This window comes from Coregonus clupeaformis, chromosome 27 (assembly GCF_020615455.1).
Source record: "Coregonus clupeaformis isolate EN_2021a chromosome 27, ASM2061545v1, whole genome shotgun sequence".
Classification (NCBI taxonomy): domain Eukaryota; kingdom Metazoa; phylum Chordata; class Actinopteri; order Salmoniformes; family Salmonidae; genus Coregonus; species Coregonus clupeaformis.
In genome coordinates, this window is record NC_059218.1 from 41,188,717 (window position 1) to 41,214,156 (window position 25,440).

The 25,440-nt window shown below is 45.2% G+C and overlaps 1 protein-coding gene across 1 annotated transcript in view; it reads left to right on the forward strand.

The window, feature by feature from the left end:
- LOC121542142 (calcium/calmodulin-dependent protein kinase type II subunit alpha-like) overlaps positions 1-25,440 on the forward strand; it is a gene marked incomplete at its 3' end in the record, with an annotated part of 84,956 nt that overhangs the window by 13,505 nt on the left and 46,011 nt on the right. Inside the window, exons 3-4 of the mRNA XM_045207947.1 lie at positions 13,636-13,695; positions 24,978-25,032. Of these exons, the coding sequence (XP_045063882.1) occupies positions 13,636-13,695; positions 24,978-25,032 (115 nt within the window). The remainder of the gene's footprint in view (positions 1-13,635; positions 13,696-24,977; positions 25,033-25,440) is intronic.

Here is a 25,440-nt window from a genome sequence, read left to right on the forward strand (position 1 = left end):
CAAGGAGGAGGAGCAGCCTCTGCGGAATTCGTGACAGGCGCAAAATCACGAGACTTCCGGGAACGCTTGGGGAACACACCAATCAGACCAGGCCAGGGTTTGGGGTTTGAGAAGTCAATGAGAGAAGTGAGAAATTCTTCCACAGTTGTTCATTTTCTCGAAATCTAAAGGTACAACCTGGATTCGAGACAATGTCTTAAGTAGTTGAACATGTTATTACTCCAACCTTGTGAAAGTGATAAACTGACATGTTTAAATTTTTAGCAAAACCAACTTGGTTGGAGTGCCTTTGATTTGACGGCCTGCACGTGCACAGTTAAAAGTGAGACGACCGTTAGACCTGATGACGTGATTCTGCTCATGAGCTTAGCTAGCCAACGTCGCCACGACATCGCCTAGAAGCGTGATCTGGGATTTCTGTTGGAGAAGCAGTTTCTGCCTTCATACTGCACTGTGTATCCGTCTCTGTCTGAGCCGGAAAGAACAGGCGCAATGGATTATGGTCATTGTCGTTAATAATACCACGTTTCTGTGCTGAACTGTGTATATTTGCTAAATGAAAACTACTACTCCCTTCAGCCCAGCGTTCTCGTCAATTTCTGATTTCTGTCTAGAGAAACGACGTGTTGGGCGCACAAAAAAACAGAATCTAAATGAAATTCAAGTAATTGAACTGACATAAGTTAATTAGTTGTTTAATAACCGCCCATGCAAACCTGCTGATTAGAAGGTCCTGTGTAGATTGTATTTTCAACCAGAAACACTGGTTAAAAAAAAGTAGCCTAATCATCCCCACATAAAAAATACTACAGTTTACTATAGAATACTACAGTACTTACTATTGAATTTAGTAATAAACTGTAGTATACTGTAGAATACTATACTACACACTGTAGTATCCTAACATGTGTAATAGTTAGTATATAATTGTGTAGTATAGTAAATACTACAGTATTATACACAACAACAAAAAACACTGTAGTAAATACTACAGACATGTCTGCAAAAGCACTACAGTCCGTAAAAACACTATAAAAAAACTATAGTAAATAGTACAGTATTTAATTAGCATATACCCTGCCCATTCCCCTCGCCTATATCCCAATTTAAGTGAGAAACCTACATGCCAAGTATAGACCATATATTGTGTTCCCTATGGTTATAGAAAAGAGCAGAAACACTGAACCATCTCTTCAGAACCCAGTCCTACCTACCTACAGGTTATGGAACATTTGCTCTTTTAGTATTTATCCAGTAGGGTTCCTCAAGGAGAAAGCTTCCACTTCTATGTCAAAGATAACAAAACAAAAACACTACAGTAAATATTACAGTAATGTCCCCAACAACACTACAGTAAATACTACAGTACTGTCCTCAAAAACACTACAGTAAATACTACAGTAATGTCCCCAACAACACTACAGTTAATACTACAGTAATTCAGAGTGGACAAGGTCATCATCAGTGAGAGAGAGGTGATTGTGTACCACAGCCACACACACCCACTCACTGCCAGTGTGTCGCCATACAGAACACAGCGCCCTGCGGAGTGAAAGCTTCAGAGGCTCTTTTGTATGGCAGCAACTCGCCTCTGAAGTCATCAGGCTGTGGTAGACTGGCTGGGGACAGAAACCCAGCCACGAAGACGAGTGTAATCTGAAAATCTCCCCTGTACATTCCTACAGTACAGCAGGGTAATGGGGTAACATGGTAACAGGGTAACAGCTAGGGCCCAGGTTCACTCAGATAAAACAGGGAGGCAAACTCTGAGCCAGTTTTAGTTAGCTACAATTTAAGCAGAATCCAACTGGTTTGAGTTGTTGGGTCCTCATCCTCTGGTAAAGATGATTTCAATTAGGACAAAAACGGTAAACTTGACTTTCCAGGTCTTTTGCATCACATTTGTTGAAGTGTTTCTGAATAGCATTAGTCACAGGTGGGAGAGTTGCACAATTGTAAACCTTTTCCCGAGGTGGGAGTTTGTACAATTGTATACCTTCCATTTTGCATTCTTTGTGATACCAAGTCACGTTGTGTCTCGCGTGGTAGACTTCACTGAGAAAGACCGTGATGAATGAAACTTTCTGATGCATTAGTATTAATTAGGTAACAATTCCTGCCTTTTCTTCAGTCTGTTGTGATACAGCCCATGTAACATCCAGCTGGGCTGCTGAAGTAAAGGCTTCTGGGCCAACTGACGGCTCAGGGAAAGACAACATCAACGCTAACATGTTGGCTTAAAATGGGTGTACTGTACTACACTCTTAGAAAAAAAGGTGCTATCTAGAACCTAAAAGGGTTCTTCGGCTGTCCCCATAGGAGAACCCTTTGAATAACTGTTTTTGGTTCCAGTTAGAAGCCTTTTGGTTCCAGGTAGAACAATTTTGGGTTCCATTAAGAAATCTTTCCACAAAGGGTTCTACATGCAACCCAAATGAGTTCTACCTGGAACCAAAAAGGGTTATCCTATGGGGACAGCCGAAGAACCCTTTTGGAAACCTTTTTCTAAGAGTGTAATATGGCCCTTTCCCACCTGGGCAAAAGGAACACCTACGTGAGAATAGTGTTCTTTGACTACAGCTCAGCGTTCAACACCATGGTGCCCAATAAACTCATCACTAAACTAAGGACCCTGGGATTAAACACCCCTCAGGGGTATGTGTTTAGCCCCCTCCTGCACTCCCTGTTCACCCACGACAGCGCGGCAGCACACGACTCCAACACCATCAATAAGGTTGTTGACAACACAATGGTGGTAGGCCTGATCACCGACGACGATGAGACAGCCTACAGGGAGGAGTTCAGAGACCTGGCAGTGTGGTGCCAGGACAACAACATCTCCCTCAATGTCAGCAAGACAAAAGAGCTGATCATGGACTACAGTTAATGGAGGGCTGAGCACGCCCCCATTCACATCGTAGTGGAGACGGTCGAGAGCTTTAAGTTCCTCTGTGTCCACATCACTAAGGACCTAGCATGATCCAAACACACCAACACAGTCGTGAAGAGGGCACAACAACACCTCAGGAGACTGAAAAGATTTGGCATGGGTCATCAGATCTTCAAAAAGTTCTACATCTGCACCATCGAGAGCATCTTGACTGGCTGCATCACCACTTGTTATGGAAACTGCTCAGCTTCCGACCGCAAGGCGCTACAGAGGGTAATGCGTACGGCCCATTACATCACTGGGTCCGAGCTCCCTGCCATCCAGGACCTCTATACCGGGCGGTGTCAGAGGAAGGTCCTAAAAATTGTCAAAGACTCCAGCCACCCAAGTCACAGTCTGTTCTCTCTGCTACCGTATGGCAAGCGGGTCCTGGAGTGCCAAGTCTGGGACCAAAAGGATCCTGAACAGCTTCTACCCCAAAGCCATAAGACTGCTGAACAGTTAATTAAACGACTACCCGGACTCTCTGCTTTTCACCCTCTACCTACATGTACATAGTACTTCAATCAATCACCTAACCAAACCAAACCTACATGTACATATTACCTCAATCAATCACCCCAATTACCTCATACCCCAGTACACTGACTCGGAACCGGTACTCCTTGTATAGTGCCTTCGGGAAAGTATTCAGACCCCTTGACTTTTTCCACATTTTGTTAGGTTACAGCCTTATACTAAAATGTATTAAATTGTTTTTTTCCCTCATCAATTTACACACAATACCCTATAATATGACAAAGCAAAAACAGGTTTGTAATATAAGATTTACGTAAGTATTCAGACCCTTTACTCAGTACTTTGTTGAAGCACCTTTTTCAGCGATTACAGCCTCTAGTCTTGTTGGGTATGACGCTACAAGCTTGGCACACCTGTATTTGGGGAGTTTCTCCCATTCTTCTCTGAAGATCCTCTCAAGCTCTGTCAGGTTGGATGGGGAGCGTTACTGCACAGCTACGCTCCCCACAGGGGGTCAAATATTTATTTCCCTCATTAAAATGCAAATCAATTTATAACATTTTTGACATGCGTTTTTCTGGATTATTTTGTTGTTATTCTGTCTCTCACTGTTCAAATAAACCTACCATTAAAATTATAGACTGATAATTTCTTTGTCAGTGGGCAAACGTACAAAATCAGTAGGGGATCAAATACTTTTTTCCCTCACTGTAAGTATTCAGACCCTTTGCTATGAGACTTGAAATTGAGCTCAGATGCATCCTGTTTCCATTGATCATCCTTGAGATGTTTCTACAACTTGATTGGAGTCCACCTGTGGTCAATTCAATTGATTCCATTTAAGAATGATGGAGGCCACTGTGTTCTTGGGGACCTTCAATGCTGCAGAAATGTTATGGGGTATTGTGTGTAGATTGCTGAGGATCTAAAATATATTATTTATTTAATCTATTTTAGATTAAGGCTGTAACGTAACAAAATGTGGAAAAAGTCAAGGGGTCTGAATACTTTCCGAAGGCACTGCCTCGCTAATGTTCTTTCATTGTGTCTTTTATTGTTACTATTTTATTTTGATCCTTTTGTTAATTTTCTCACTTTTTAACTGCATTGTTGGGAAAGGGCTCGTAAGTAAGCATTGCACGGTAAAGTCTACACTTGTTGTATTTGGCGCATGTGACAAATAAAAATGTTTGACATTTCCAGAGTCATTTACCGGAGTTATAGCTATTGCCATTCTAACTCAGTTATGCCTCAACTGCTCCTCTTCCAGATAAGCACTACATCATTTAAGGACATTATATACATACTGCCAGTTCTTGTATGATATTTACAATGCCATTTGCTGAGTTTCTATACGTATTGCACGTGTTGTTGTGTATCGTATTGCAGTATCACCATTTCACAACCGTTCTATTGAGAACTACGCTACAAATCTCGTCTCCAGCACTGGAGCATTGTGACACTGACGTTGACCACCAGAAGAGTCTGATGGTCCCACCATGGAGAGTCCTCCTCCTACTTTGCTCTCATGTGAAGGGTGAATGGTGACACGTCATTTAAACAACAACAACAACGTGAGGCCAAGTTGGGCTGAAGGTGTAGCCTGATTGGAGGGCCCTCGGAGGACCTGGCGTGGGTCGGCTGACTCACCTGACAGGAACGAGGTGGAGGGAGGGAGAGAGGGGAGGGGGAGTAGAGTAGGGAGGGAGGCATGGGCAGTAGAGTAGGGAGGGGGAGGCAGGGGGGGAGAGTAAAGGGAGGGAGGAGGGTGAGGGGAGGGGGGGGTAGAGGGGAGGGAGGAGGGAGGGGAGGGGGGGGAGAGGAGGGAGAACAGAGGGAGAGATGGGACAGGAGGGAGGGGAGGGGGAGGAGGAGGGGGAGGGTAGAGAGGGGAGGGAGGAACAGAGGGAGAGATGGGACAGGAGGGAGGGGAGGGGGGAGGGAGGAGGAGGGGGAGGGTAGAGAGGGGAGGGGAGGGACAGAGGGAGAGATGGGACAGGAGGGAGGGGAGGGGGGAGGAGGGGGGAGGGTAGAGAGGGGAGGGACAGAGGGACAGAGGGAGAGATGGGACAGGAGGGAGGGGGGGAGGAGGAGGGGGGAGGGTAGAGAGGGGAGGGACAGAGGGAGCGGAGGGGAAGAGATGGGACAGGAGGGAGGGAGGGGGGAGGGAGGAGGAGGGGGAGGGTAGAGAGGGGAGGGACAGAGGGAAGAGTGGGACAGGAGGGAGGGGAGGGGGTGAGGAGGGGGAGGGAGGGGAGGAGGAGAGATGGGACAGGAGGGAGGGAGGGGGAGGGAGGAGGAGGGGGAGAGCTGGGACAGGAGGGTGGGGAGGGAGGAGGAGGGGGAAGGTAGAGAGGGGAGGGACAGAGGGACAGAGGGAGAGATGGGACAGGAGGGAGGGGAGGGGTGAGGAGGGGGAGGGGAGGGACAGAGGGAGGGATGGGACGGGAGGGAGGGAGGGGAGGGGTAGGGAGGAAGATGTGGAGGGTATGGAAGGGTGGCAAACTCAGCACCTGCAGACTCTCTACCTACCATGCTTCACCATGTTGTGGCCATGCCTCCATATTGAATGGCTGGCTAGGGGTCTGGTAGAGGGGTGTGTTGTGGCCATGCCTCCATATTGAATGGCTGGCTAGGGGTCTGGTAGAGGGTTGTGTTGTGGCCATGCCTCCATATTGAATGGCTGGCCAGGGGTCTGGTAGAGGGGTGTGTTGTGGCCATGCCTCCATACTGCATGGCTGGCCAGGGGTCTGGTAGAGGGGTGTGTTGTGGCCATGCCTCCATATTGAATGGCTGGCTAGGGGTCTGGTAGAGGGGTGTGTTGTGGCCATGCCTCCATATTGAATGGCTGGCTAGGGGTCTGGTAGAGGGGTGTGTTGTGGCCATGCCTCCATATTGAATGGCTGGCCAGGGGTCTGGTAGAGGGGTGTGTTGTGGCCCATGCCTCCATATTGAATGGCTGGCCAGGGGTCTGGTAGAGGGTGTGTTGTGGCCATGCCTCCATATTGAATGGCTGGCCAGGGGTCTGGTAGAGGGTGTGTTGTGGCCATGCCTCCATACTGCATGGCTGGCTAGGGGTCTGGTAGAGGGGTGTGTTGTGGCCATGCCTCCACCACTGCATGGCTGGCCAGGGGGTCTGGTAGAGGGTGTGTTGTGGCCATGCCTCCATACGCATGGCTGGCCAGGGTCTGGTAGAGGGTGTGTTGTGGCCATGCCTCCATATTGAATGGCTGGCTAGGGGTCTGGTAGAGGTGTGTTGTGGCCATGCCTCCCATAGGGGGTGTAGAGGGTGTGTTGGCTCATGGCTGGCCAGGGGTCTGGTAGAGGGGGTGTGTTGTGGCCATGCCTCCATACTGCATGGCTGGCTAGGGGTCTGGTAGAGGGGTGTGTTGTGGCCATGCCTCCATACTGCATGGCTGGCTAGGGGTCTGGTAGAGGGGTGTGTTGTGGCCATGCCTCCATACTGCATGGCTGGCCAGGGGTCTGGTAGAGGGGTGTGTTGTCAGCTGGCATGGTAAGTTCTGAGAGGAGGCAGCTTGTTTGGTATTCTGTGTGTGTTCCTGTGTCAGGGTGAGAGAGATTGTAGAGGTGAACCACAGTCAGACAGACAGCTCCCTGTTGACCTGTGACTGACTGACAGACTACTCCTCAGTGAGCCCAGAAACCCATGCTGCTTCCTGCCCGTTTACCCCATTCTCTATTCCTTAGTTGTTTTCTTTCATTTCAGTGTGTGCCTATTTGTATTCATGTGGCATGTGCTTCTAGGAGAGTACATACTGTGTTTTGTGCAGCACGGTGTAAATTATGCTGTCGTGGGTGTCGAACACAGTGCTTGCAGGGGAGCACACATTGTATGTTGTTGCATGTTTGCATGTGATTTTGATTTTCCCTCAGGTTACAGGTGTGTGTGTGTGCGTGCGTGCGCATTAGATAGAACCCTGGGAGGAAGCAATGAAATCATTAAAAACCTTCAACCAGCTGCCTGCTTGGCCCTCTGCCAGGGGACTCTGCTGAAACCATAGCATTATTTATTGTAAATAAATATATGCCCTAGCAGCCCACCCTCCCTAGGCTAGTTCTACACTAGAGGAGCTGAATGATAATTCCAACTGTATTCTCCTTTTTCCACCGTGTTGTAGCCTGTTCCATTATATCCTATGGGGTTGGTTGTTAGAGATGGTCTGACTTCAAGTAATTAATGGGGTTAATATGAGCTCCTCATGTGTAAAATCATAGTCAATGTCACAATAATACGAAGCACGTAATGAAGTTACGGTCTTATGAGTTGGTGTGCCTCTGTAAATGGCTATGGCAGACATGGCAGACATTTCTCCTGGAGATAACAGACAGATGCTTTGCTACAAAACGATTTGTTAGGATTTTACATTTACTCCCACATTTTACACGAAGCCTGCCTCTCTACTTGCTATGTAGAGACTGACTGGCTGTTGGGTTGTGGACCCTCAGGTGTAAGGCTCAGGTATAATGGTGAACAGAAGGGATTGCATGGACCAGGGAAAGACATCTGGCGGAGTAGCAGCGGAGGATTATTAGCATTCTGATAATGTACAGCTTGACCAGGAGGAGTAGGGCAGAACATTTAACCCAAATCAGCTATGAGTGAGCTGTTATTTAGATTAAAAAGGCTTCACACCAAAATGTGTTGGCCTACTGGTGCTGGGAAAATCACTCAAGGCATTAAACTATCTAAAAGTGTATTGATTGATTGTCTGTCTAAGTTGAGACGAACTGCCCAGGTCGTCTTCCAGGGTTAGGCCCATGTTCTTCTAGCTACAGGTTAATGTGCATGCTGCAGGAGTGCAAATTAGGCCCACCAATTGGCATGGTATCTGTGTCAACGTGTTAGTCTACAGTATATCCCTGACAGATCACACGTTGTTAATCAATGAACGTGTGACACTCTGGCTCTAGGACTTTTGTATGTGAGCTAGAGTGTCTGTTGTTTTGTTGGGGATTTGGGTGTTTTTCTATGTTGGTAGTTCTGTCGGGTGTATTTCTATGTTTGCAGGTCTGTGGGTTGTTTTTCTAGGTGTTGTATGTTGTAGTCAATGACTCCCAATCGGAGGTAACGAGTGTCAGCTGTCGGCTCGTTATCTCTGATTGGGAGCCATATTTAAACTGTCAGTTTTCACCTTTGTTTTGTGGGTTATTGTTCCAAGTTCAGTGTATTGTTACGTTAGGACTTCACTATCGTCTTTTGTTGTTTTACGTGGTTGCTTTATAAATAAAGTCATCATGTTCACTCCACGCGCTGCGTATTGGTCCGCTCCTTCCGACGAGCGTGACAGAATAACCCACCATAAAGGAACCACAGCGCGTCCAGGAACAAAGGGTCTGGACATGGAAGGAACTGGTGGAAGGTAAAGGGTCCTGGACTTGGGAGGAGATCCTAGATGGTATGGATCGCCGACCATGGAACGAGACGGTGGAGAGGCGACGGCGAGAGGAGCAACGGCATCAGCAGGGCCATCATCGTCGGAAGGACGAGAGGCAACCCCAAGAAATTTTTTTGGGGGGCATGGCTTGGGCGACGGAGCAGCAGGAGGCTGCCAAAGGCAGAGTCAGAGGGCTGCCAGGTTAAGGGGGCTGACGGAGGCAGAGAAGGGACAGATTCAGTGGGCTACCAGGTCAAGGGGGGCAACTGGGTAAAGCAGGGAAGGAAAGTGTTGAGGCACGGCGTGAGGTACTGGGGTGTGTAACCAGTTCGGTCCGGCCCGTTCCTAGTCCCGTGGTGCAGCCAGTAGTGTGTGTTCCCGTACGGCACGGCCTGTTCCGGTCCCTCGCACTAAGGATACGGTGCGCTGCCGCCAGCCCAGCCCGGCCTGTTCCTACTCCTCGCACCAGGGATACGGTGCGCTCACAACCCGGCCCGGCCTGTTCCGCCACTCGCCACCAGGGATACGGTGCGCGTCGCCAGCCCAGCCCGGCCTGTTCCTACTCCTCGCACCAGGGATACGGTGCGCCGCCAACCTCGGCCCGGCCTGTTCCGGCCACTCGCACCAGGATACGGTGCGCGTCGCCCAGCCCAGCCCGGCCTGTTCCTACTCCACGCACCAGGGATACGGTGCGCTTCGCCAGCCCGGCCCGGCCTGTTCCTGCTCTCCGCACTAGGCGTTACGGGAGTCCCCAGGGTCCAGCATGCCCTGTTCCGGCTCCCGCACTAGGCGTTATGGGAGTTCCCAGGGTCCAGCATGCCCTGTTCCGGCTCCCGCACTAGGCGTTATGGGAGTTCCCAGGGTCCAGCATGCCCTGTTCCGGCTCCCCGCACTAGGCGTTATGGGAGTCCCCAGGGTCCAGCATGCCCTGTTCCGGCTCCCACTAGGCGTTATGGGAGTCCCCAGGGTCCAGCATGCCCTGTTCCGGCTCCCCGCACTAGGCGTTATGGGAGTCCCCAGGGGTCCAGCATGCCCTGTTCCCGGCTCCCCGCACTAGGCGTCATGTGCGTTCCCAGGGTCCAGCAAGCCCTGTTGCTTCTCTCCGCACTAGCCCTGAGATGCGTGTCCTCAGCCCGGTACCTCCTGTTCCGGCACCACGCACCAGGCCTACGATGCGCCTCAGACGGCCAGAGTCTGCCGTCTGCCCAACGGGCCTGAACTGTCCGTCTGCCCAACGCCGTCTGAACTGTCCGTCTGCCCAACGCCGTCTGAACTGCCCGTCTGCCCAACGGGCCTGAACTGTCCGTCTGCCCAACGCCGTCTGAACTGTCCGTCTGCCCAACGCCGTCTGAACTGCCCGTCTGCCCAACGGGGGCCTGAACTGTCCGTCTGCCCAACGCCGTCTGAACTGCCCGTCTGCCCAACGCCCGTCAGAGCCCTTCCGCCAGACAGGATCAGCCAGAGCCTTCTGCCAGACAGGATCAGCCAGAGCCTTCTGCCAGACAGGATCAGCCAGAGCCTTCTGCCAGACAGGATCAGCCAGAGCCTTCTGCCAGACAGGATCAGCCAGAGCCTTCTGCCAGACAGGATCAGCCAGAGCCTTCTGCCAGACAGGATCAGCCAGAGCCTTCTGCCAGACAGGATCAGCCAGAGCCTTCTGCCAGACAGGATCAGCCAGAGCCTTCTGCCAGACAGGATCAGCCAGAGTCTTCCGCCAGCCAGGATCCGCCAGAGCCGTCCAGCCAGGATCCGCCTGAGCCAGCCAGCCAGGATCTGCCCCTCAGTCCGGTGCTGCCCTTTAGTCAGGTGCTGCCCCTTAGCCCGGTGCTGCCCCTTGGTCGGTGCTGCCCCTTAGTCCGGTGCTGCCACTTAGTCCGGTGCTGCCCCTTAGTCAGGTGCTGTCCCTTAGTCCGGTACTGCCTACTAAGCAGTTTGTGACTGTGGTAGGGGTGGGGATCACGACCGGGGCCAGAGCCACCACCGTGGACAGACGCCCACCCAGACCCTCCCCTAGAGCGTATGCTGGTGCGCCCGGAGTGCGCACCTTTGAGGTACTGTGACACTCTGGCTCTAGGACTTTTGTATGTGAGCTAGAGTGTCTGTTGTTTTGTTGGGGATTTGGGTGTTTTTCTATGTTGGTAGTTCTGTCGGGTGTATTTCTATGTTTGCAGGTCTGTGGGTTGTTTTTCTAGGTGTTGTATGTTGTAGTCAATGACTCCCAATCGGAGGTAACGAGTGTCAGCTGTCGGCTCGTTATCTCTGATTGGGAGCCATATTTAAACTGTCAGTTTTCACCTTTGTTTTGTGGGTTATTGTTCCAAGTTCAGTGTATTGTTACGTTAGGACTTCACTATCGTCTTTTGTTGTTTTACGTGGTTGCTTTATAAATAAAGTCATCATGTTCACTCCACGCGCTGCGTATTGGTCCGCTCCTTCCGACGATCGTGACAGAACGAATACAGTGAGCATCAATGATACTGTACAAAGTTCCGCTGATACAGTGTATTGGACATGCAGTGTAATACATCTAAAAGCCATTTAAGGCTACAGACCTGTGTTTTATTATTGTATTGAAACTCAGAGGGGTCTATTATTCCATGGCTTACTTCCTGTTTGATTGTTATTGTGTGATAAATGATTGGAAAATGGTTTTGTAAGGTTCATCGTAGTCTCACACTCTCCATGTATATTGCCCTTGACTTGTGTTCCGTGCTCAGTGCTGTTGAAGCTTTTATTTGACTTATGCTATACCCCTGTTGGAGGACTTATACGGGGTTACAGCAACTCCATTTGCTGTGATTTTTCCCGCTGTATTTTATTTTTTACTCGTAGCTATATCTTATAATTCTATTCCTGGTATATTCAGCAGGGTTGCTTAGCAACACCATTTTAAAAGTCCAGAGCATGTCTTTGCATGTACATTACAGGGGGATGGCATACAGTACAGGAAGGCTGTAGGGAGGGAGGAGGAGATTGCCACACACTTAAAACGCTGGTACGACGGCAAATATTCTACAAGGAAAGAACAAGATTATATTTGTTTCATTTCTTATCTGTGTAATGGTGCAATGGAGGCTGGTGAGGGGAGGACGGCTCATAATAATGTCTGGAACAGAGCAAATGGAATGGCATCAAACACCTGGAAACCATGTTTTTGATGTATTTGATACCGTTCCACTAATACCGCTCCAGCCATTACCACGAGCCTGTCCTCCCCAATAAAGTGCAACCAACCTCCTGTGTAATGGTGGTATTGCCGAAACAGTACTTACTGATAATGATAAATTCTGCTGCTACACAGCAAATGGGTTTTTGTGAAGCTGCTGCTCACACAAGCAAAGCCTGGATGATGGAGGAGGCTTGGTTTATCTCATCTCCGATGCAATCATGAACTTGATCAAGGGGCAATGGCTTTTTACTGTAAAACTGATACATCCCTCATGATTGGTGAAGGAGATTGAGCTGTACAGATTGAGCAGACAGTAAAGGAGTGTATGAAGAGAGGGACAGATATTGGTCCTCTGTAGCTCAATTGGTAGAGCATGGCGCTTGTAATGCCAGGGTAGTGGGTTCGATCCCCGGGACCACCCATACGTAAAAATGCGCACATGACTGTAAGTCGCTTTGGATAAAAGCGTCTGCTAAATGGCATATTATTATTATTATTATATTAGGAGGAAAAAGGGGTAGCTCATTAAAAATGCAGAAAGCCCTCCGCTCTCGGCCAGAAAGAGAGCATTTATTTGGCAAAGCAGCATTGTTATCTCGCTGACTGCCCGCCCCCTCACTTCCATTAGTGGGGAGAGTGGCTCCTGTCAATGTGACCTCTCTCACCTACCATCATCCTCTTCTTCACTCCCTTCCTACCACCCACCATCACCCCTCCCTCCCTCCCTCCCTCCCACCTCCCACCTCATTATTCAGCCCTCCACCATTACCAGCACTGTTAACCATCAGCATCTACCATATTTTAGCTTTCATATCATAACATCAACATTGGTATTGAGATACTGTACAGGTATCATAGTAGAGATGTGTAATACCAGTATGCTAATGCACCACATTCCACAGTCAATGCAGGTCTGTTAGGTGAGCGAGGGATACGGGGATGTTCACAATGCCCTTAGAGTAAGGACAGTATAAATCTGCTGGCTTGTGGGCAGTGAATCAAGGTGAGATTAAGGCATTATTAACCCCTTAAAGTCTAGGCCCTAATACTGCAATATCTACTAAACTAACATATTTCATTGTTTTAAGATGGTTATAAAATTGATAATTTAGCCATTTGATTTAGAATTTTAGGACCCCTGTAGGTATTAAAAAATATATATATTTGAAAATGATTTGATAAAACATTGAATTTGGCCTTTGCTGCTATAGCCAATAGAAACACATTGAATAACACATTTGTACATGGCATAACAGACAGTCAAAAAATTAATCATAAGGAATAAGGGTTTTAAGTGTCGTTTTGAATGGTCATCCAATTCAGAATTCCAATTCGGAAACTCTGGCATCTTTCTAGAGCTATCTTAATTTGATCACTCTGTTGTCACAGAGGATTTTCCTGCACAGCAGCAAATGCAAATTGTAGTGTATTCAAGGTTTAAAAAGGCTTCTGAAGTTTGTAATTTCCACTTAAAAATGTGCCCTAACGAAAAATGTATCAACCCCTACAAAAATGTCCATGAATTATAATCCACATAATAATTCACATTTCCTGTTGCTGCAGGATTATTTTCCTGCTGTGAGAAGCAGGGTCAAATTAAGATAGCACACCTGTAATGTTTCCTGCATCATGAACCTGTCTGTCTGTGTGTTTGGTTTCAGATCACCAGAAGCTGGACAGAGAGGCCAGGATCTGCCGACTGCTGAAACACTCCAACATCGGTGAGTTCTGTAGCAGACCGATCAGATCATGCAGGCTTCCTCATCCTACTTCCCACTCTTTCAGTGTATCTCAAAAAGTACCATGATCCTTAAAGATGTTGTTACGAACCCCATGGCTTTAAACGTCTAGGGTGGATGACATGAGACCCGTAACATAATTCATGCAAATTATAAGCGTGACATGGAACAGTGAGAACAAAAACTACACGACATAAACTACCGTCAAACATAAAAGGTTTATTTTTGAACACACGGTAAAGGTTTGGGAAAAAGGGCTGAGCAGGACCCAAGGAATGAAACAATAATGTTTAAAAAAACTAAACTGATCTTGCCTGCCTCAAGAACCGCTAAGCTACTGCTAACCATACAAAAATTACAGTGGGTGGTCCGCTTAGGTCTAACTAGTGTTTTTAGACAATGTTCTTCCTACGGGTAATGTATGCCCAAGAGCAACTTGCTTAAATCCCAATTTTCCCAGAAACACACAACATAGTTACCATACAGAGTAACCAGCAAATGAGTGAGTACACAAAAAACAGGACACCACAGTATCCATACTCACATACGAAAATAGTATTTTCCAACAAACACAACTGACTGGCTTTTAAAACAATGGGAGGTGTAAGTGAAAAACCAGAAACAGGTGGTGCAATGCAGAGGAATGTATACTGATTGGTCCACCTCAGCAATCAGCAGACAACCGGATGTCGGACAGGTGGGACACCCCAACGACCACCAATCAGGAACACAAAGGACACCTGTGATTAGGGCAGAAGGAGAGGAAAAACACAAAAACACACACAGGATACCTGTATCCGTAACATATGTATTCTATTTCTTTTTGATTATTCTGCCTCATTGATTGGCTTGATTCCACAATGTCAGTTTTCCTATGTGTCACATTACATATATTCTTTCACACTACCTATGAAGTAGTTCAGATTGGGACGCTTCAGAAAGATACGTCACTAGCCATTGGTCAGATTCTGTTGAGAGCATAGTAAACTTACAGTTCACTAAAGTACAGTATTGATGTCATTTGCCTCCATTGAGCTGAATCATGCACCCAGTGAAAGTGCAACAGTCATTCAGAGAGACAGAAAGCTAGCTGGTTGTTGTGTTTCCTGTGTGTACAGCTGGCACCGTCAGACCACGGTGTGTAATTTACTGATTAACATTCACTAACTGTAAGTCGCGTCTGCTAAATGACTAAAATGTAAATGTAAATGTAACAGGCTAAGAAGCACTTTTCTACATTTCTTAGCCCCACTCGTGTTAAATAATGCATCCCGCTCGCTGCCATAGACAAGATCAGCTGCATTATTAATCTGAAGATATTTTCATCCGTGTTTGAAATGTGAGGGAGAGAGAGAGAGAGAGAGAATGAGAGAATGAGAGAGAGAGAGAGAGAGAGAGAGAGAGAGAGAGAGAGAGAGAGAGAGAGAGAGAGAGAGAGAGAGAGAGAGAGAGAGAGAGAGAGAGAGAGAGAGAGAGAGAGAGAGAGGCTCTACTGTATGTCTAACCCATTGATGCCCTCAGGTCAGTTTGTACGCTGCTTTGTGATCTGTCAGGGATAGAGAGAGGATATAGAGAGAGGATATAGAGAGGATATAGAGAGGATATAGAGAGAGGATATAGAGAGAGGATAGAGAGAGGATATAGAGAGGATATAGAGAGGATATAGAGAGAGGATATAGAGAGAGGATAGAGAGGATATAGAGAGGATATAGAGAGGATATAGAGAGGATATAGAGAGAGGATATAGAGAGAGGATATAGAGAGAGGATATAGAGAGGATATAGAGAGGATATAGAGAGAGGATATAGAGAGGATATAGAGAGGATATAGAGAGAGGATATAGAGAGGATATAGAGAGAGGATATAGAGAGGATATAGAGAGGATATAGAGAGGATATAGTGAGGATATAGAGAGAGGATAGAGAGGATAGAGAGGATATAGAGAGGATATAGAGAGGATATAGAGAGGGGATATAGAGGATATAGAGAGGATATAGAGAGAGGATATAGAGAGGATATAGAGAGGATATAGAGAGAGGATATAGGGAGGATATAGAGAGAGGATATAGAGAGAGGATATAGAGAGGATATAGTGAGGATATAGAAGGATATAGAGAGGATATAGTGAGGATATAGAAAGGATATAGAGAGGATATAGAGAGAGGATATAGAGAGCATATAGAAAGGATATAGAGAGGATATAGAGAGAGGATATAGAGAGGATATAGAGAGGATATAGAGAGGATATAGAGAGAGGATATAGAGAGGATATAGAGAGGATATAGAGAGAGGATATAGAGAGGATATAGAGAGAGGATATAGAGAGGATATAGAGAGGATATAGAGAGAGGGTAGAGAGGATATAGAGAGGATATAGAGAGAGGATATAGAGAGAGTATATAGAGAGAGGGTATAGAGAGTATATAGAGAGGATATAGAGAGGCTATAGAGAGGATATAGAGAGGATATAGAGAGTGGATATAGAGAGGATATAGAGAGGATATAGAGAGGATATAGAGAGAGGATATAGAGAGAGGATATAGAGAGGATATAGCGAGGATATAGAGAGGATATAGAGAGGATATAGAGTGGATATAGAGAGAGGATATAGAGAGGATAGAGAGGATATAGAGAGAGGATAGAGAGGATATAGAGAGGATATAGAGAGAGGATATAGAGAGGATATAGAGAGAGGATAGAGAGGATATAGAGAGGATATAGAGAGAAGATAGAGAGGATATAGAGAGGATATAGAGAGGATATAGAGAGGATATAGAGAGGATATAGAGAGGATATAGTGAGGATATAGAGAGAGGATAGAGAGGATATAGAGAGAGGATATAGAGAGGATATAGAGAGGATATAGAGAGAGGATATAGAGAGGATATAGAGAGAGGATATAGATTGGATATAGAGAGGATAGAGAGAGGATAGAGAGAGGATAGAGAGAGGATATAGAGAGGATATAGAGAGAGGATAGAGAGGATATAGAGAGGATATAGATAGGATATAGAGAGGATATAGAGAGAGGATATAGAGAGGATATAGAGAGGATATAGAGAGAGGATATAGAGAGAGGATATAGAGAGAGGATATAGAGAGGATATAGAGAGATGATATAGAGAGGATATAGAGAGGATATAGAGAGAGGATAGAGAGGATATAGAGAGAGGATATAGAGAGAGGATATAGAGAGGATATAGAGAGAGGATATAGAGAGGATATAGAGAGGATATAGAGAGAGGGTAGAGAGGATATAGAGAGGATATAGAGAGGATATAGAGAGAGGATATAGAGAGAGGATATAGAGAGAGGCTATAGAGAGGATATAGAGAGGATATAGAGAGTGGATATAGAGAGGATATAGAGAGGATATAGAGAGAGGATATAGAGAGTATATAGAGAGGATATAGAGAGAGGATATAGAGAGGATATAGAGTGGATATAGAGAGAGGATATAGAGAGGATAGAGAGGATATAGAGAGAGGATAGAGAGGATATAGAGAGGATATAGAGAGAGGATATAGAGAGGATATAGAGAGGATAGAGAGGATATAGAGAGAAGATAGAGAGGATATAGAGAGGATATAGAGAGAGGATAGAGAGGATATAGAGAGGATATAGAGAGAGGATATAGAGAGGATATAGAGAGAGGATATAGAGAGGATATAGAGAGAGGATATAGAGAGGATAGAGAGAGGATAGAGAGAGGATAGAGAGAGGATATAGAGAGGATATAGAGAGAGGATAGAGAGGATATAGAGAGGATATAGATAGGATATAGAGAGGATATAGAGAGAGGATATAGAGAGGATATAGAGAGAGGATATAGAGAGAGGATATAGAGAGGATATAGAGAGATGATATAGAGAGGATATAGAGAGAGGATAGAGAGGATATAGAGAGGATATAGATAGGATATAGAGAGGATATAGAGAGAGGATATAGAGAGGATATAGAGAGAGGATATAGAGAGAGGATATAGAGAGAGGATATAGAGAGAGGATATAGAGAGATGATATAGAGAGGATATAGAGAGAGGATAGAGAGAGAGGATATAGAGAGAGGATATATAGAGAGAGGATATAGAGAGGATATAGAGAGGATATAGAGAGGAAATAGAGAGAGGATAGAGAGAGGATATAGAGAGGATATAGAGAGGATATAGAGAGAGGATATAGAGAGAGGATATAGAGAGAGGATAGAGAGAGGATATAGGGAGGATATAGAGAGGATATAGTGAGAGGATATAGAGAGGGGGCTTTCTTTTCAAATCAGCTGGATGCATTGAGACTCACTGCTCTCATCCAGCTTTCTCTATCCCTGATTCTAACCTGCAGCCATCTGTTCTCCTATATCCACTATGCTGATTGAGACTGTGCAAAGCGACAGTTAGATCCTCAGCCTTGAGAGTGAAAACTCTGATTCGTTTTGTTTATCGGCACATTCTTTACATGGCAGCCTTCCTCTGCAGTAACTGCGGGGCGTTATTCGTCAACGAGCCAAAGTCCACCAACATACAGTGCATTCAGAAGCTATTCAGACCACTTGACTTTTTTCACATTTTGTTACGTCACAGCCTTATTCTCAAATGGACTACACACAATACCCCATTATGACAAAGCAATTATTTTTTGTGCAAATTTATTAAAAATAAAAAAAACTGCAATTTTACATAAGTATGCAGACCCTTTACTCAGTACTTTCTTGAAGCAATTAGGATTACAGCCTCGAGTCCTTTTGGGTATGACGTTACAAGCTTGGCACACCTGAATTTGGGGAGTTTCTCCCATTCTTCTCTGCAGATCCTCTCAAGCTCTGTCAGGCTGGATGGGGAGCGTCGCTGCACAGCTATTTTCAGGTCTCTCCAGAGATGTTGCGGTGACCATATTACCGCCACACCGGCGGTCACGAGTCATGAAGGCAGTCAAATTCCACTTGATTGTTTAGTCACGGTAATTAGGCTTCTCCAAGCTCTGATGCTGCTGATGGTCATTAGTAGCCTACCAAACCTGCTAACTGCCTGGTACTCAGCACTCTATAGTCCCTCTAATCACTCTGACATCAATGCAAATGTATTCGAAAATCTAATCAAACACTTAATGAGAGCCCATTGCAATTGCGGGAGAAAACAGAGTGATGGCCGATAATAATAAGAGGAGGATCCCATCAGCTTTCTATAGGCTAGGTCTACTATATTTATTTCTCAACTTTCCTAATATTAAAATCCTCCCGTTGTCCTTGGGTCAAAATGACCTGCCACTGTGTTGAACCAACTTTTATTTTATTTTTTATATATTTTATATTTTTGGATCATTTGTGAGAAGGAGGCAGAAAGTCTCACTGTCTCCTTCTCACAAATGATCCCCAAAATATACAAATAAAATAAAAGTTGGTTCAACACAGTGGCAGGTCATTTTGACCCAAGGACAACGGGAGGGTTAAGCACATTGCTTATATTTACAACAGGAGTATAGCCTACCTGGCTGGCATGAAAATAAACCACGGGGAAAAGCATCCTCCATTCGCTATTTAAGTGCATAGATAACATGTATTTTTCCCGCTGCCCCTGTTTCGATACAGATGCATGATAATGGTACGTTCTAAATCAAAACAAATGTCACACATATATTATTTAGTATATGTAAAGACAAGATTAAATCAAGAAAAGTCTGATGGGTGACAATTTTAGCCTATCACTTGTGAATTATATATTATCACGTTCGAATGATGCCCAGCTGTCACGCCCTGATCGAGAGAACTCTTGTTGGTTGGTCAGGGTGTGAATTTCTATGTTATTAGATTCTAGGTTTAGGATCTAGAACATGTATTTCTATGTTTGGCCGGGTGTGATTCCCAATCAGAGGCAGCTGTCGCTCGTTGTCTCTGATTGGGGATCATACCTAGGTAGCCCATTGCCTACTGTGTATTGTGGGATCTTGTTCCTGTTAGGCTGGTATTTGTATAGCCTTTTGGACTTCACGTTACGTTGTTTCTTGTTTTGTTGAGTGTTTATTTAGTTAATAAACTTACGCTTTTCACGCTGCACCTTGATCCGACCCGTCTCTCAACGTTCGTGACACCAGCATAAAAAACAATGCCTTTTTTTTGCGACTTTTTTTGAATCATAGTCGCACACCTCATGTAGCCTAGCCCATAGGCCTATATGTTTTGATTAGGTTTGTATGAAAACTAAAGTGGCCAAATAACTTCTTAAAATTAACCACATGAATCCACTTTACAATGGGCGTAGAGCCTAAATGGCATATATAAGCAGCGCCTGAGTTTCAAGTTTGGGGAAGGTAATTTTCACCATAAAAAGGCACCTTTATAATAAAAGCATTACATAGATTTGCAGTCACTTTTGATAATGGTGTTTTCCGCTAATGGAACATTCCCGCTTATAGCCTACTACCATGTGCGCATTGCTGCGCTTATAATGTGAAGAAATAGCCTAATAGTTTATTAACATTTTAAGCTAAACATTCTGATCTGTTGCGTCAGCCACATTGCATAAATACGTTTTTTTGATGCTAGTGGTTGTATTAATTTGGGATCTATCGCATCCCACAACTCTCCCAGACTATGTTTGGAATATTTATTTTTCACACAGAATAGAATAGGTTGACTTTCGTACTATGGGGGATAGTAGATTGACATAGGCTACTGCTTTTGCTGTTCGTTAGGCCTACTCATCTTGTTGGCTGACGAAAATTAAATGTGGACAAGTTCTGCCAATATCTTCAATATGCATCTCCGAATTGGATAAGGACGCGTGCAGTTGCGTCTCAGATGTGTCTGTCTTAATTTGTAGCCTGTGAGAATGTCCCAATCACGTGACAGAGAGCCATGTGAGTGAGAGGGCTTCCGATTGCGCAGCACACTCAGAGAGAAGGGAAAAGAGAAGACATTTTTTTAGGGTGCATTACGGCTACAAAGGGGATGCCACCACGAAATTCGAGGCATTATCAAGTACTTGTCAAATTGTGAACGAGAGACTGATGAAGTGTGTGCAGCCTGCACAAAAAACAAAGCAGAGCTCATGGCTTTCAAGCGACTTTTTTCAAATCATTAGAATCTCATCATGCAGCCTAACAATGTATTAAAAATCAAAACATATAGCCCAACATTTGTAGAACAACTAAAGTAACATTAATACCTCTAAATTCGTTGTCCTGTTGGAAGGTGAATCTTCGCCCCAGTCTGAGGTTCTGAGTGCTCTGGAGCAGGTTTTCATCAAGGATCTCTCTGTACTTTGCTCTGTTCATCTTTCCCTCGATCCTGACTAGTCTCCCAGTCACTGCCACTGAAAAACATCCCCACAGCATGATGCTGCCACCACCGTGCTTCACCGTAGGGATGGTGCCAGGTTTCCTCCAGACATGACAATGTAATACATTTTAGAATACATTTCCAAAAACCAGTTTTTGCTTTGTCATTATGGGGTATTGTGTGTAGATTGATGAGGGAAAAAAACGATTTAATAAATTTTAGAAAAAGGCTGTAACGGAACAAAATGTGGAAAAGGGGAAGGGGTCTGAATACTTTCCGAATGCACTGTATATAAATTCCAGTCGTACTTTTTCAAAAGCCCTTTCAAAGTCAGCTATGAATACCAGGCCTGGTTTCCCAGATTCTTCGAGGTGTTCTATTGTTTCCAGTACTTGTCTTATATTATCTCCAATGTATCATCCATGTAAACAACATGTCTGATTAGGGTGAATAATATCCGACAATTCCTTTTTAATTCTATGCCCTATGCATTTTGCTAGAATTTTTGCATCACAACACTGAAGTGTAAGGGGCCTTTTTTTAATGGACTAGATCTTTATATTTACCACCTGGGTCCTGTTTCAGTAATAATGAAATTAGACCTTCTTGTTGAGTATCTGATAATCTACAATTTTTATAGGAGTGGTTAAAAATGCTATTAACGGTCCTCTGAAGGTTTGGTATACCTAAATTGGTATGCCATCCAGCCCTGGACTTTAATTGCGTCAAGAAGTTCCTCCTTTGTAATTTGGCTTTCACATTAGTCTTTATGTACAGTGAGGGAAAAAATTATTTGATCCCCTGCTGATTTTGTACGTTTGCCCACTGACAAAGAAATGATCAGTCTATAATTTTAATGGTATGTTTATTTGAACAGTGAGAGACAGAATAACAACAACAAAATCCAGAAAAATGCATGTACAATTTTTTATAAATTGATTTGCATTTTAATGAGGGAAATAAGTATTTGACCCCTCTGCAAAACATGACTTAGTACTTGGTGGCAAAACCCTTGTTGGCAATCACAGAGGTCAGACGTTTCTTGTAGTTGGCCACCAGGTTTGCACACATCTCAGAAGTGATTTTGTCCCACTCCTCTTTGCAGATCTTCTCCAAGTCATTAAGGTTTCGAGGCTGACGTTTGGCAACTCGAACCTTCAGCTCCCTCCACAGATTTTCTATGGGATTAAGGTCTGGAGACTGGCTAGACCACTCCAGGACCTTAATGTGCTTCTTCTTGAGCCACTCCTTTGTTGCCTTGGCCGTGTGTTTTGGGTCATTGTCATGCTGGAATACTCATCCACGACCCATTTTCAATGCCCTGGCTGAGGGAAGGAGGTTCTCACCCAAGATTTGACGGTACATGGCCCCGTCCATCGTCCCTTTGATGCGGTGAAGTTGTCCTGTCCCCTTAGCAGAAAAAAACACCCCCAAAGCATAATGTTTCCACCTCCATGTTTGACGGTGGGGATGGTGTTCTTGGGGTCATAGGCAGCATTCCTCCTCCTCCTAACACGGCGAGTTGAGTTGATGCCAAAGAGCTCGATTTTGGTCTCATCTGACCACAACACTTTCACCCAAGTTCTACTCAGAATCATTCAGATGTTCATTGGCAAACTTCAGACGGCCCTGTATATGTGCTTTCTTGAGCAGGGGGACCTTGCGGGCACTGCAGGATTTCAGTCCTTCACGGCGTAGTGTGTTACCAATTGTTTTCTTGGTGACTATGGTCCCAGCTGCCTTGAGATCATTGACAAGATCCTCCCGTGTAGTTCTGGGCTGATTCCTCACCGTTCTCATGATCATTGCAACTCCACAAGGTGAGATCTTGCATGGAGCCCCAGGCCGAGGGAGATTGACAGTTCTTATGTGTTTCTTCCATTTGCGAATAATCGCACCAACTGTTGTCACCTTCTCACCAAGCTGCTTGGTGATGGTCTTGCAGCCCATTCCAGCCTTGTGTAGGTCTACAATCTTGTCCCTGACATCCTTGGAGAGCTCTTTGGTCTTGGCCATGGTGGAGAGTTTGGAATCTGATTGATTGATTGCTTCTGTGGACAGGTGTCTTTTATACAGGTAACAAGCTGAGATTAGGAGCACTCCCTTTAAGAGTGTGCTCCTAATCTCAGCTCGTTACCTGTATAAAAGACACCTGGGAGCCAGAAATCTTTCTGATTGAGAGGGGGTCAAATACCTATTTCCCTCATTAAAATGCAAATCAATTTATAACATTTTTGACATGCGTTTTTCTGGATTTTTTTGTTGTTATTCTGTCTCTCACTGTTCAAATAAACCTACCATTAAAATTATAGACGGATAATTTCTTTGTCAGTGGGCAAACGTACAAAATCAGCAGGGGATCAAATACTTTTTTCCCTCACTGTACAGCTGTTCATTTTACATTATTCAAACATTACGTTGTCATATTGCTTTGTGGGAGAGACAAAGGAGCCATCACATCCCTATTCAGTTAGACACATCTCTATTCAGTTAGACACATCTCTATTCAGTTAGACATCGCTATTCAGTTAGACACATCTCTATTCAGTTAGACACATCTCTATTCAGTTAGACACATCTCTATTCAGTTAGACATCGCTATTCAGTTAGACACATCTCTATTCAGTTAGACACATCCCTATTCAGTTAGACACATCCCCTATTCAATTAGACACATCCCTATTCAGTTAGACCCATCCCTATTCAGGTAGACACATCCCTATTCAGTTAGACACATCTCTATTCAGTTAGACACATCTCTATTCAGTTAGCCACATCTCTATTCAGCTAGACATGTCCCTATTCAGCTAGACATGTCCCTATTCAGTTTGCGTTTCCTGTAGGAATTCCTCAGACAGATGGTTGACAACAGCCTAGACAAGTGATTGGTAAATGAAAGGTTCTTAAAGAGTCTGGGGTCAAAGGTTTCCATTAAAAAGTGATACTCTTTAGTGACTTAGCCTAGTCGCAACCCATAACAAAGGGACTGGAGTATCCCCTTGGCTGATAGGGAAAGCCTTGCCAAGGGAAATCATCACAGCCAGTCACAGACCAAAAGCACCATCAGTAACACCAGATTGGCCTTTTCCTCTGGTAGATCCTCTCTGGCAGCCTGGGTACCTGTCTGTTTATCTCCAAGGAGTGGCAAGGAGTGGAATGCTAACCAGACTGGTACCCAGACTACCTCTCTGCACACTCGTTCAAAACGCAGCTCAGGATCACAAGGCTATCATACTGATGGGGATATCACTACTTCCACGACCTTAGCTTTTTGGGAAAAGTTGAGGAGAATTACCTGAGTGTGCTGTTTCAGGCTTATGTAATGGGGAGACGGTTGCTATGCATTGAGGTTGGCAGGTGAAGGTATCTAAACTGCAGTATTCCTCTTTCTCATTTCTATCTTGGCACCCACACACAAACACAAACACACACGTCCTCTCAGTACATACACTCCCACACACAAACACAAACACACACGTGTCCTCTCCTCTCAGTACATACACTCCCACACACATGCACACAGAGCAGTATTACACACTGCCTGCTGGGAGAGGGAGGGGTAGAGGAGGGGAGGGTGGTGATGGGCACTGGTGAGTAGAACAATCCAACAGAAAGAGAGCGAGAGGGCGGGAGGGAGAGAGTGAGAGAGAGAGAAAGAGTATATACTCTTCTCTCCATCATGGAGATAACATAACAACAGCAACAGAACACCACAAGCACTACCCAAGCTTGACTTACGTAGTTAATGAACATTGTGCACCATCACTTCAATTACCTCTACCTATAATCCAGACCTAGATATTCTTGAAAAACAGATATTTGGGGGATTGTGAGACACTGTGATTTGAAGTGGACTGGGTGTTTGAGATATGTGTGATTTAGACATTTTAAGGTCACTGACTGTGCATTCCATGTTGGAAATATTAGAGCTTTCAGTCCCAGCACTTCACTTAAAAACATGTTTACTTCCTTTCTCTCTTTTCTCTATCCAGTGCGTCTCCATGACAGCATCTCAGAGGAAGGGCATCACTACCTGATCTTTGACCTGTGAGTAATGCAATGCAGTGAATCTATTTCCTGCACTATTCATGTCCTCACACACACAGTGGGAATGATTGACATTAATGACACAATAATTCTTCCAGGCTGAGAGGTGGCTTGATGTGAGTCCTAATCACACTCGGCACAACAGCCTGTATGAGACAGAACCACAGTAAATGCATATCTACCACTGAGCTAGGCAGTGTGCAGAGGTCCTGATTTCAATAAGTAAATTTCCTCAGTAAGCTATACACCAGGGGTCCCTAACTATATTCAGCCACGGGCTGAGAGGATGGTTGGGGGGCCGGAACATATACACTACCAGTCAAAAGTTTGGACACACCTACTCATTCCAGGGGTTTTCTTTATTTTTACTATTTTCTACATTGTAGAATAATAGTGAAGACATCAAAA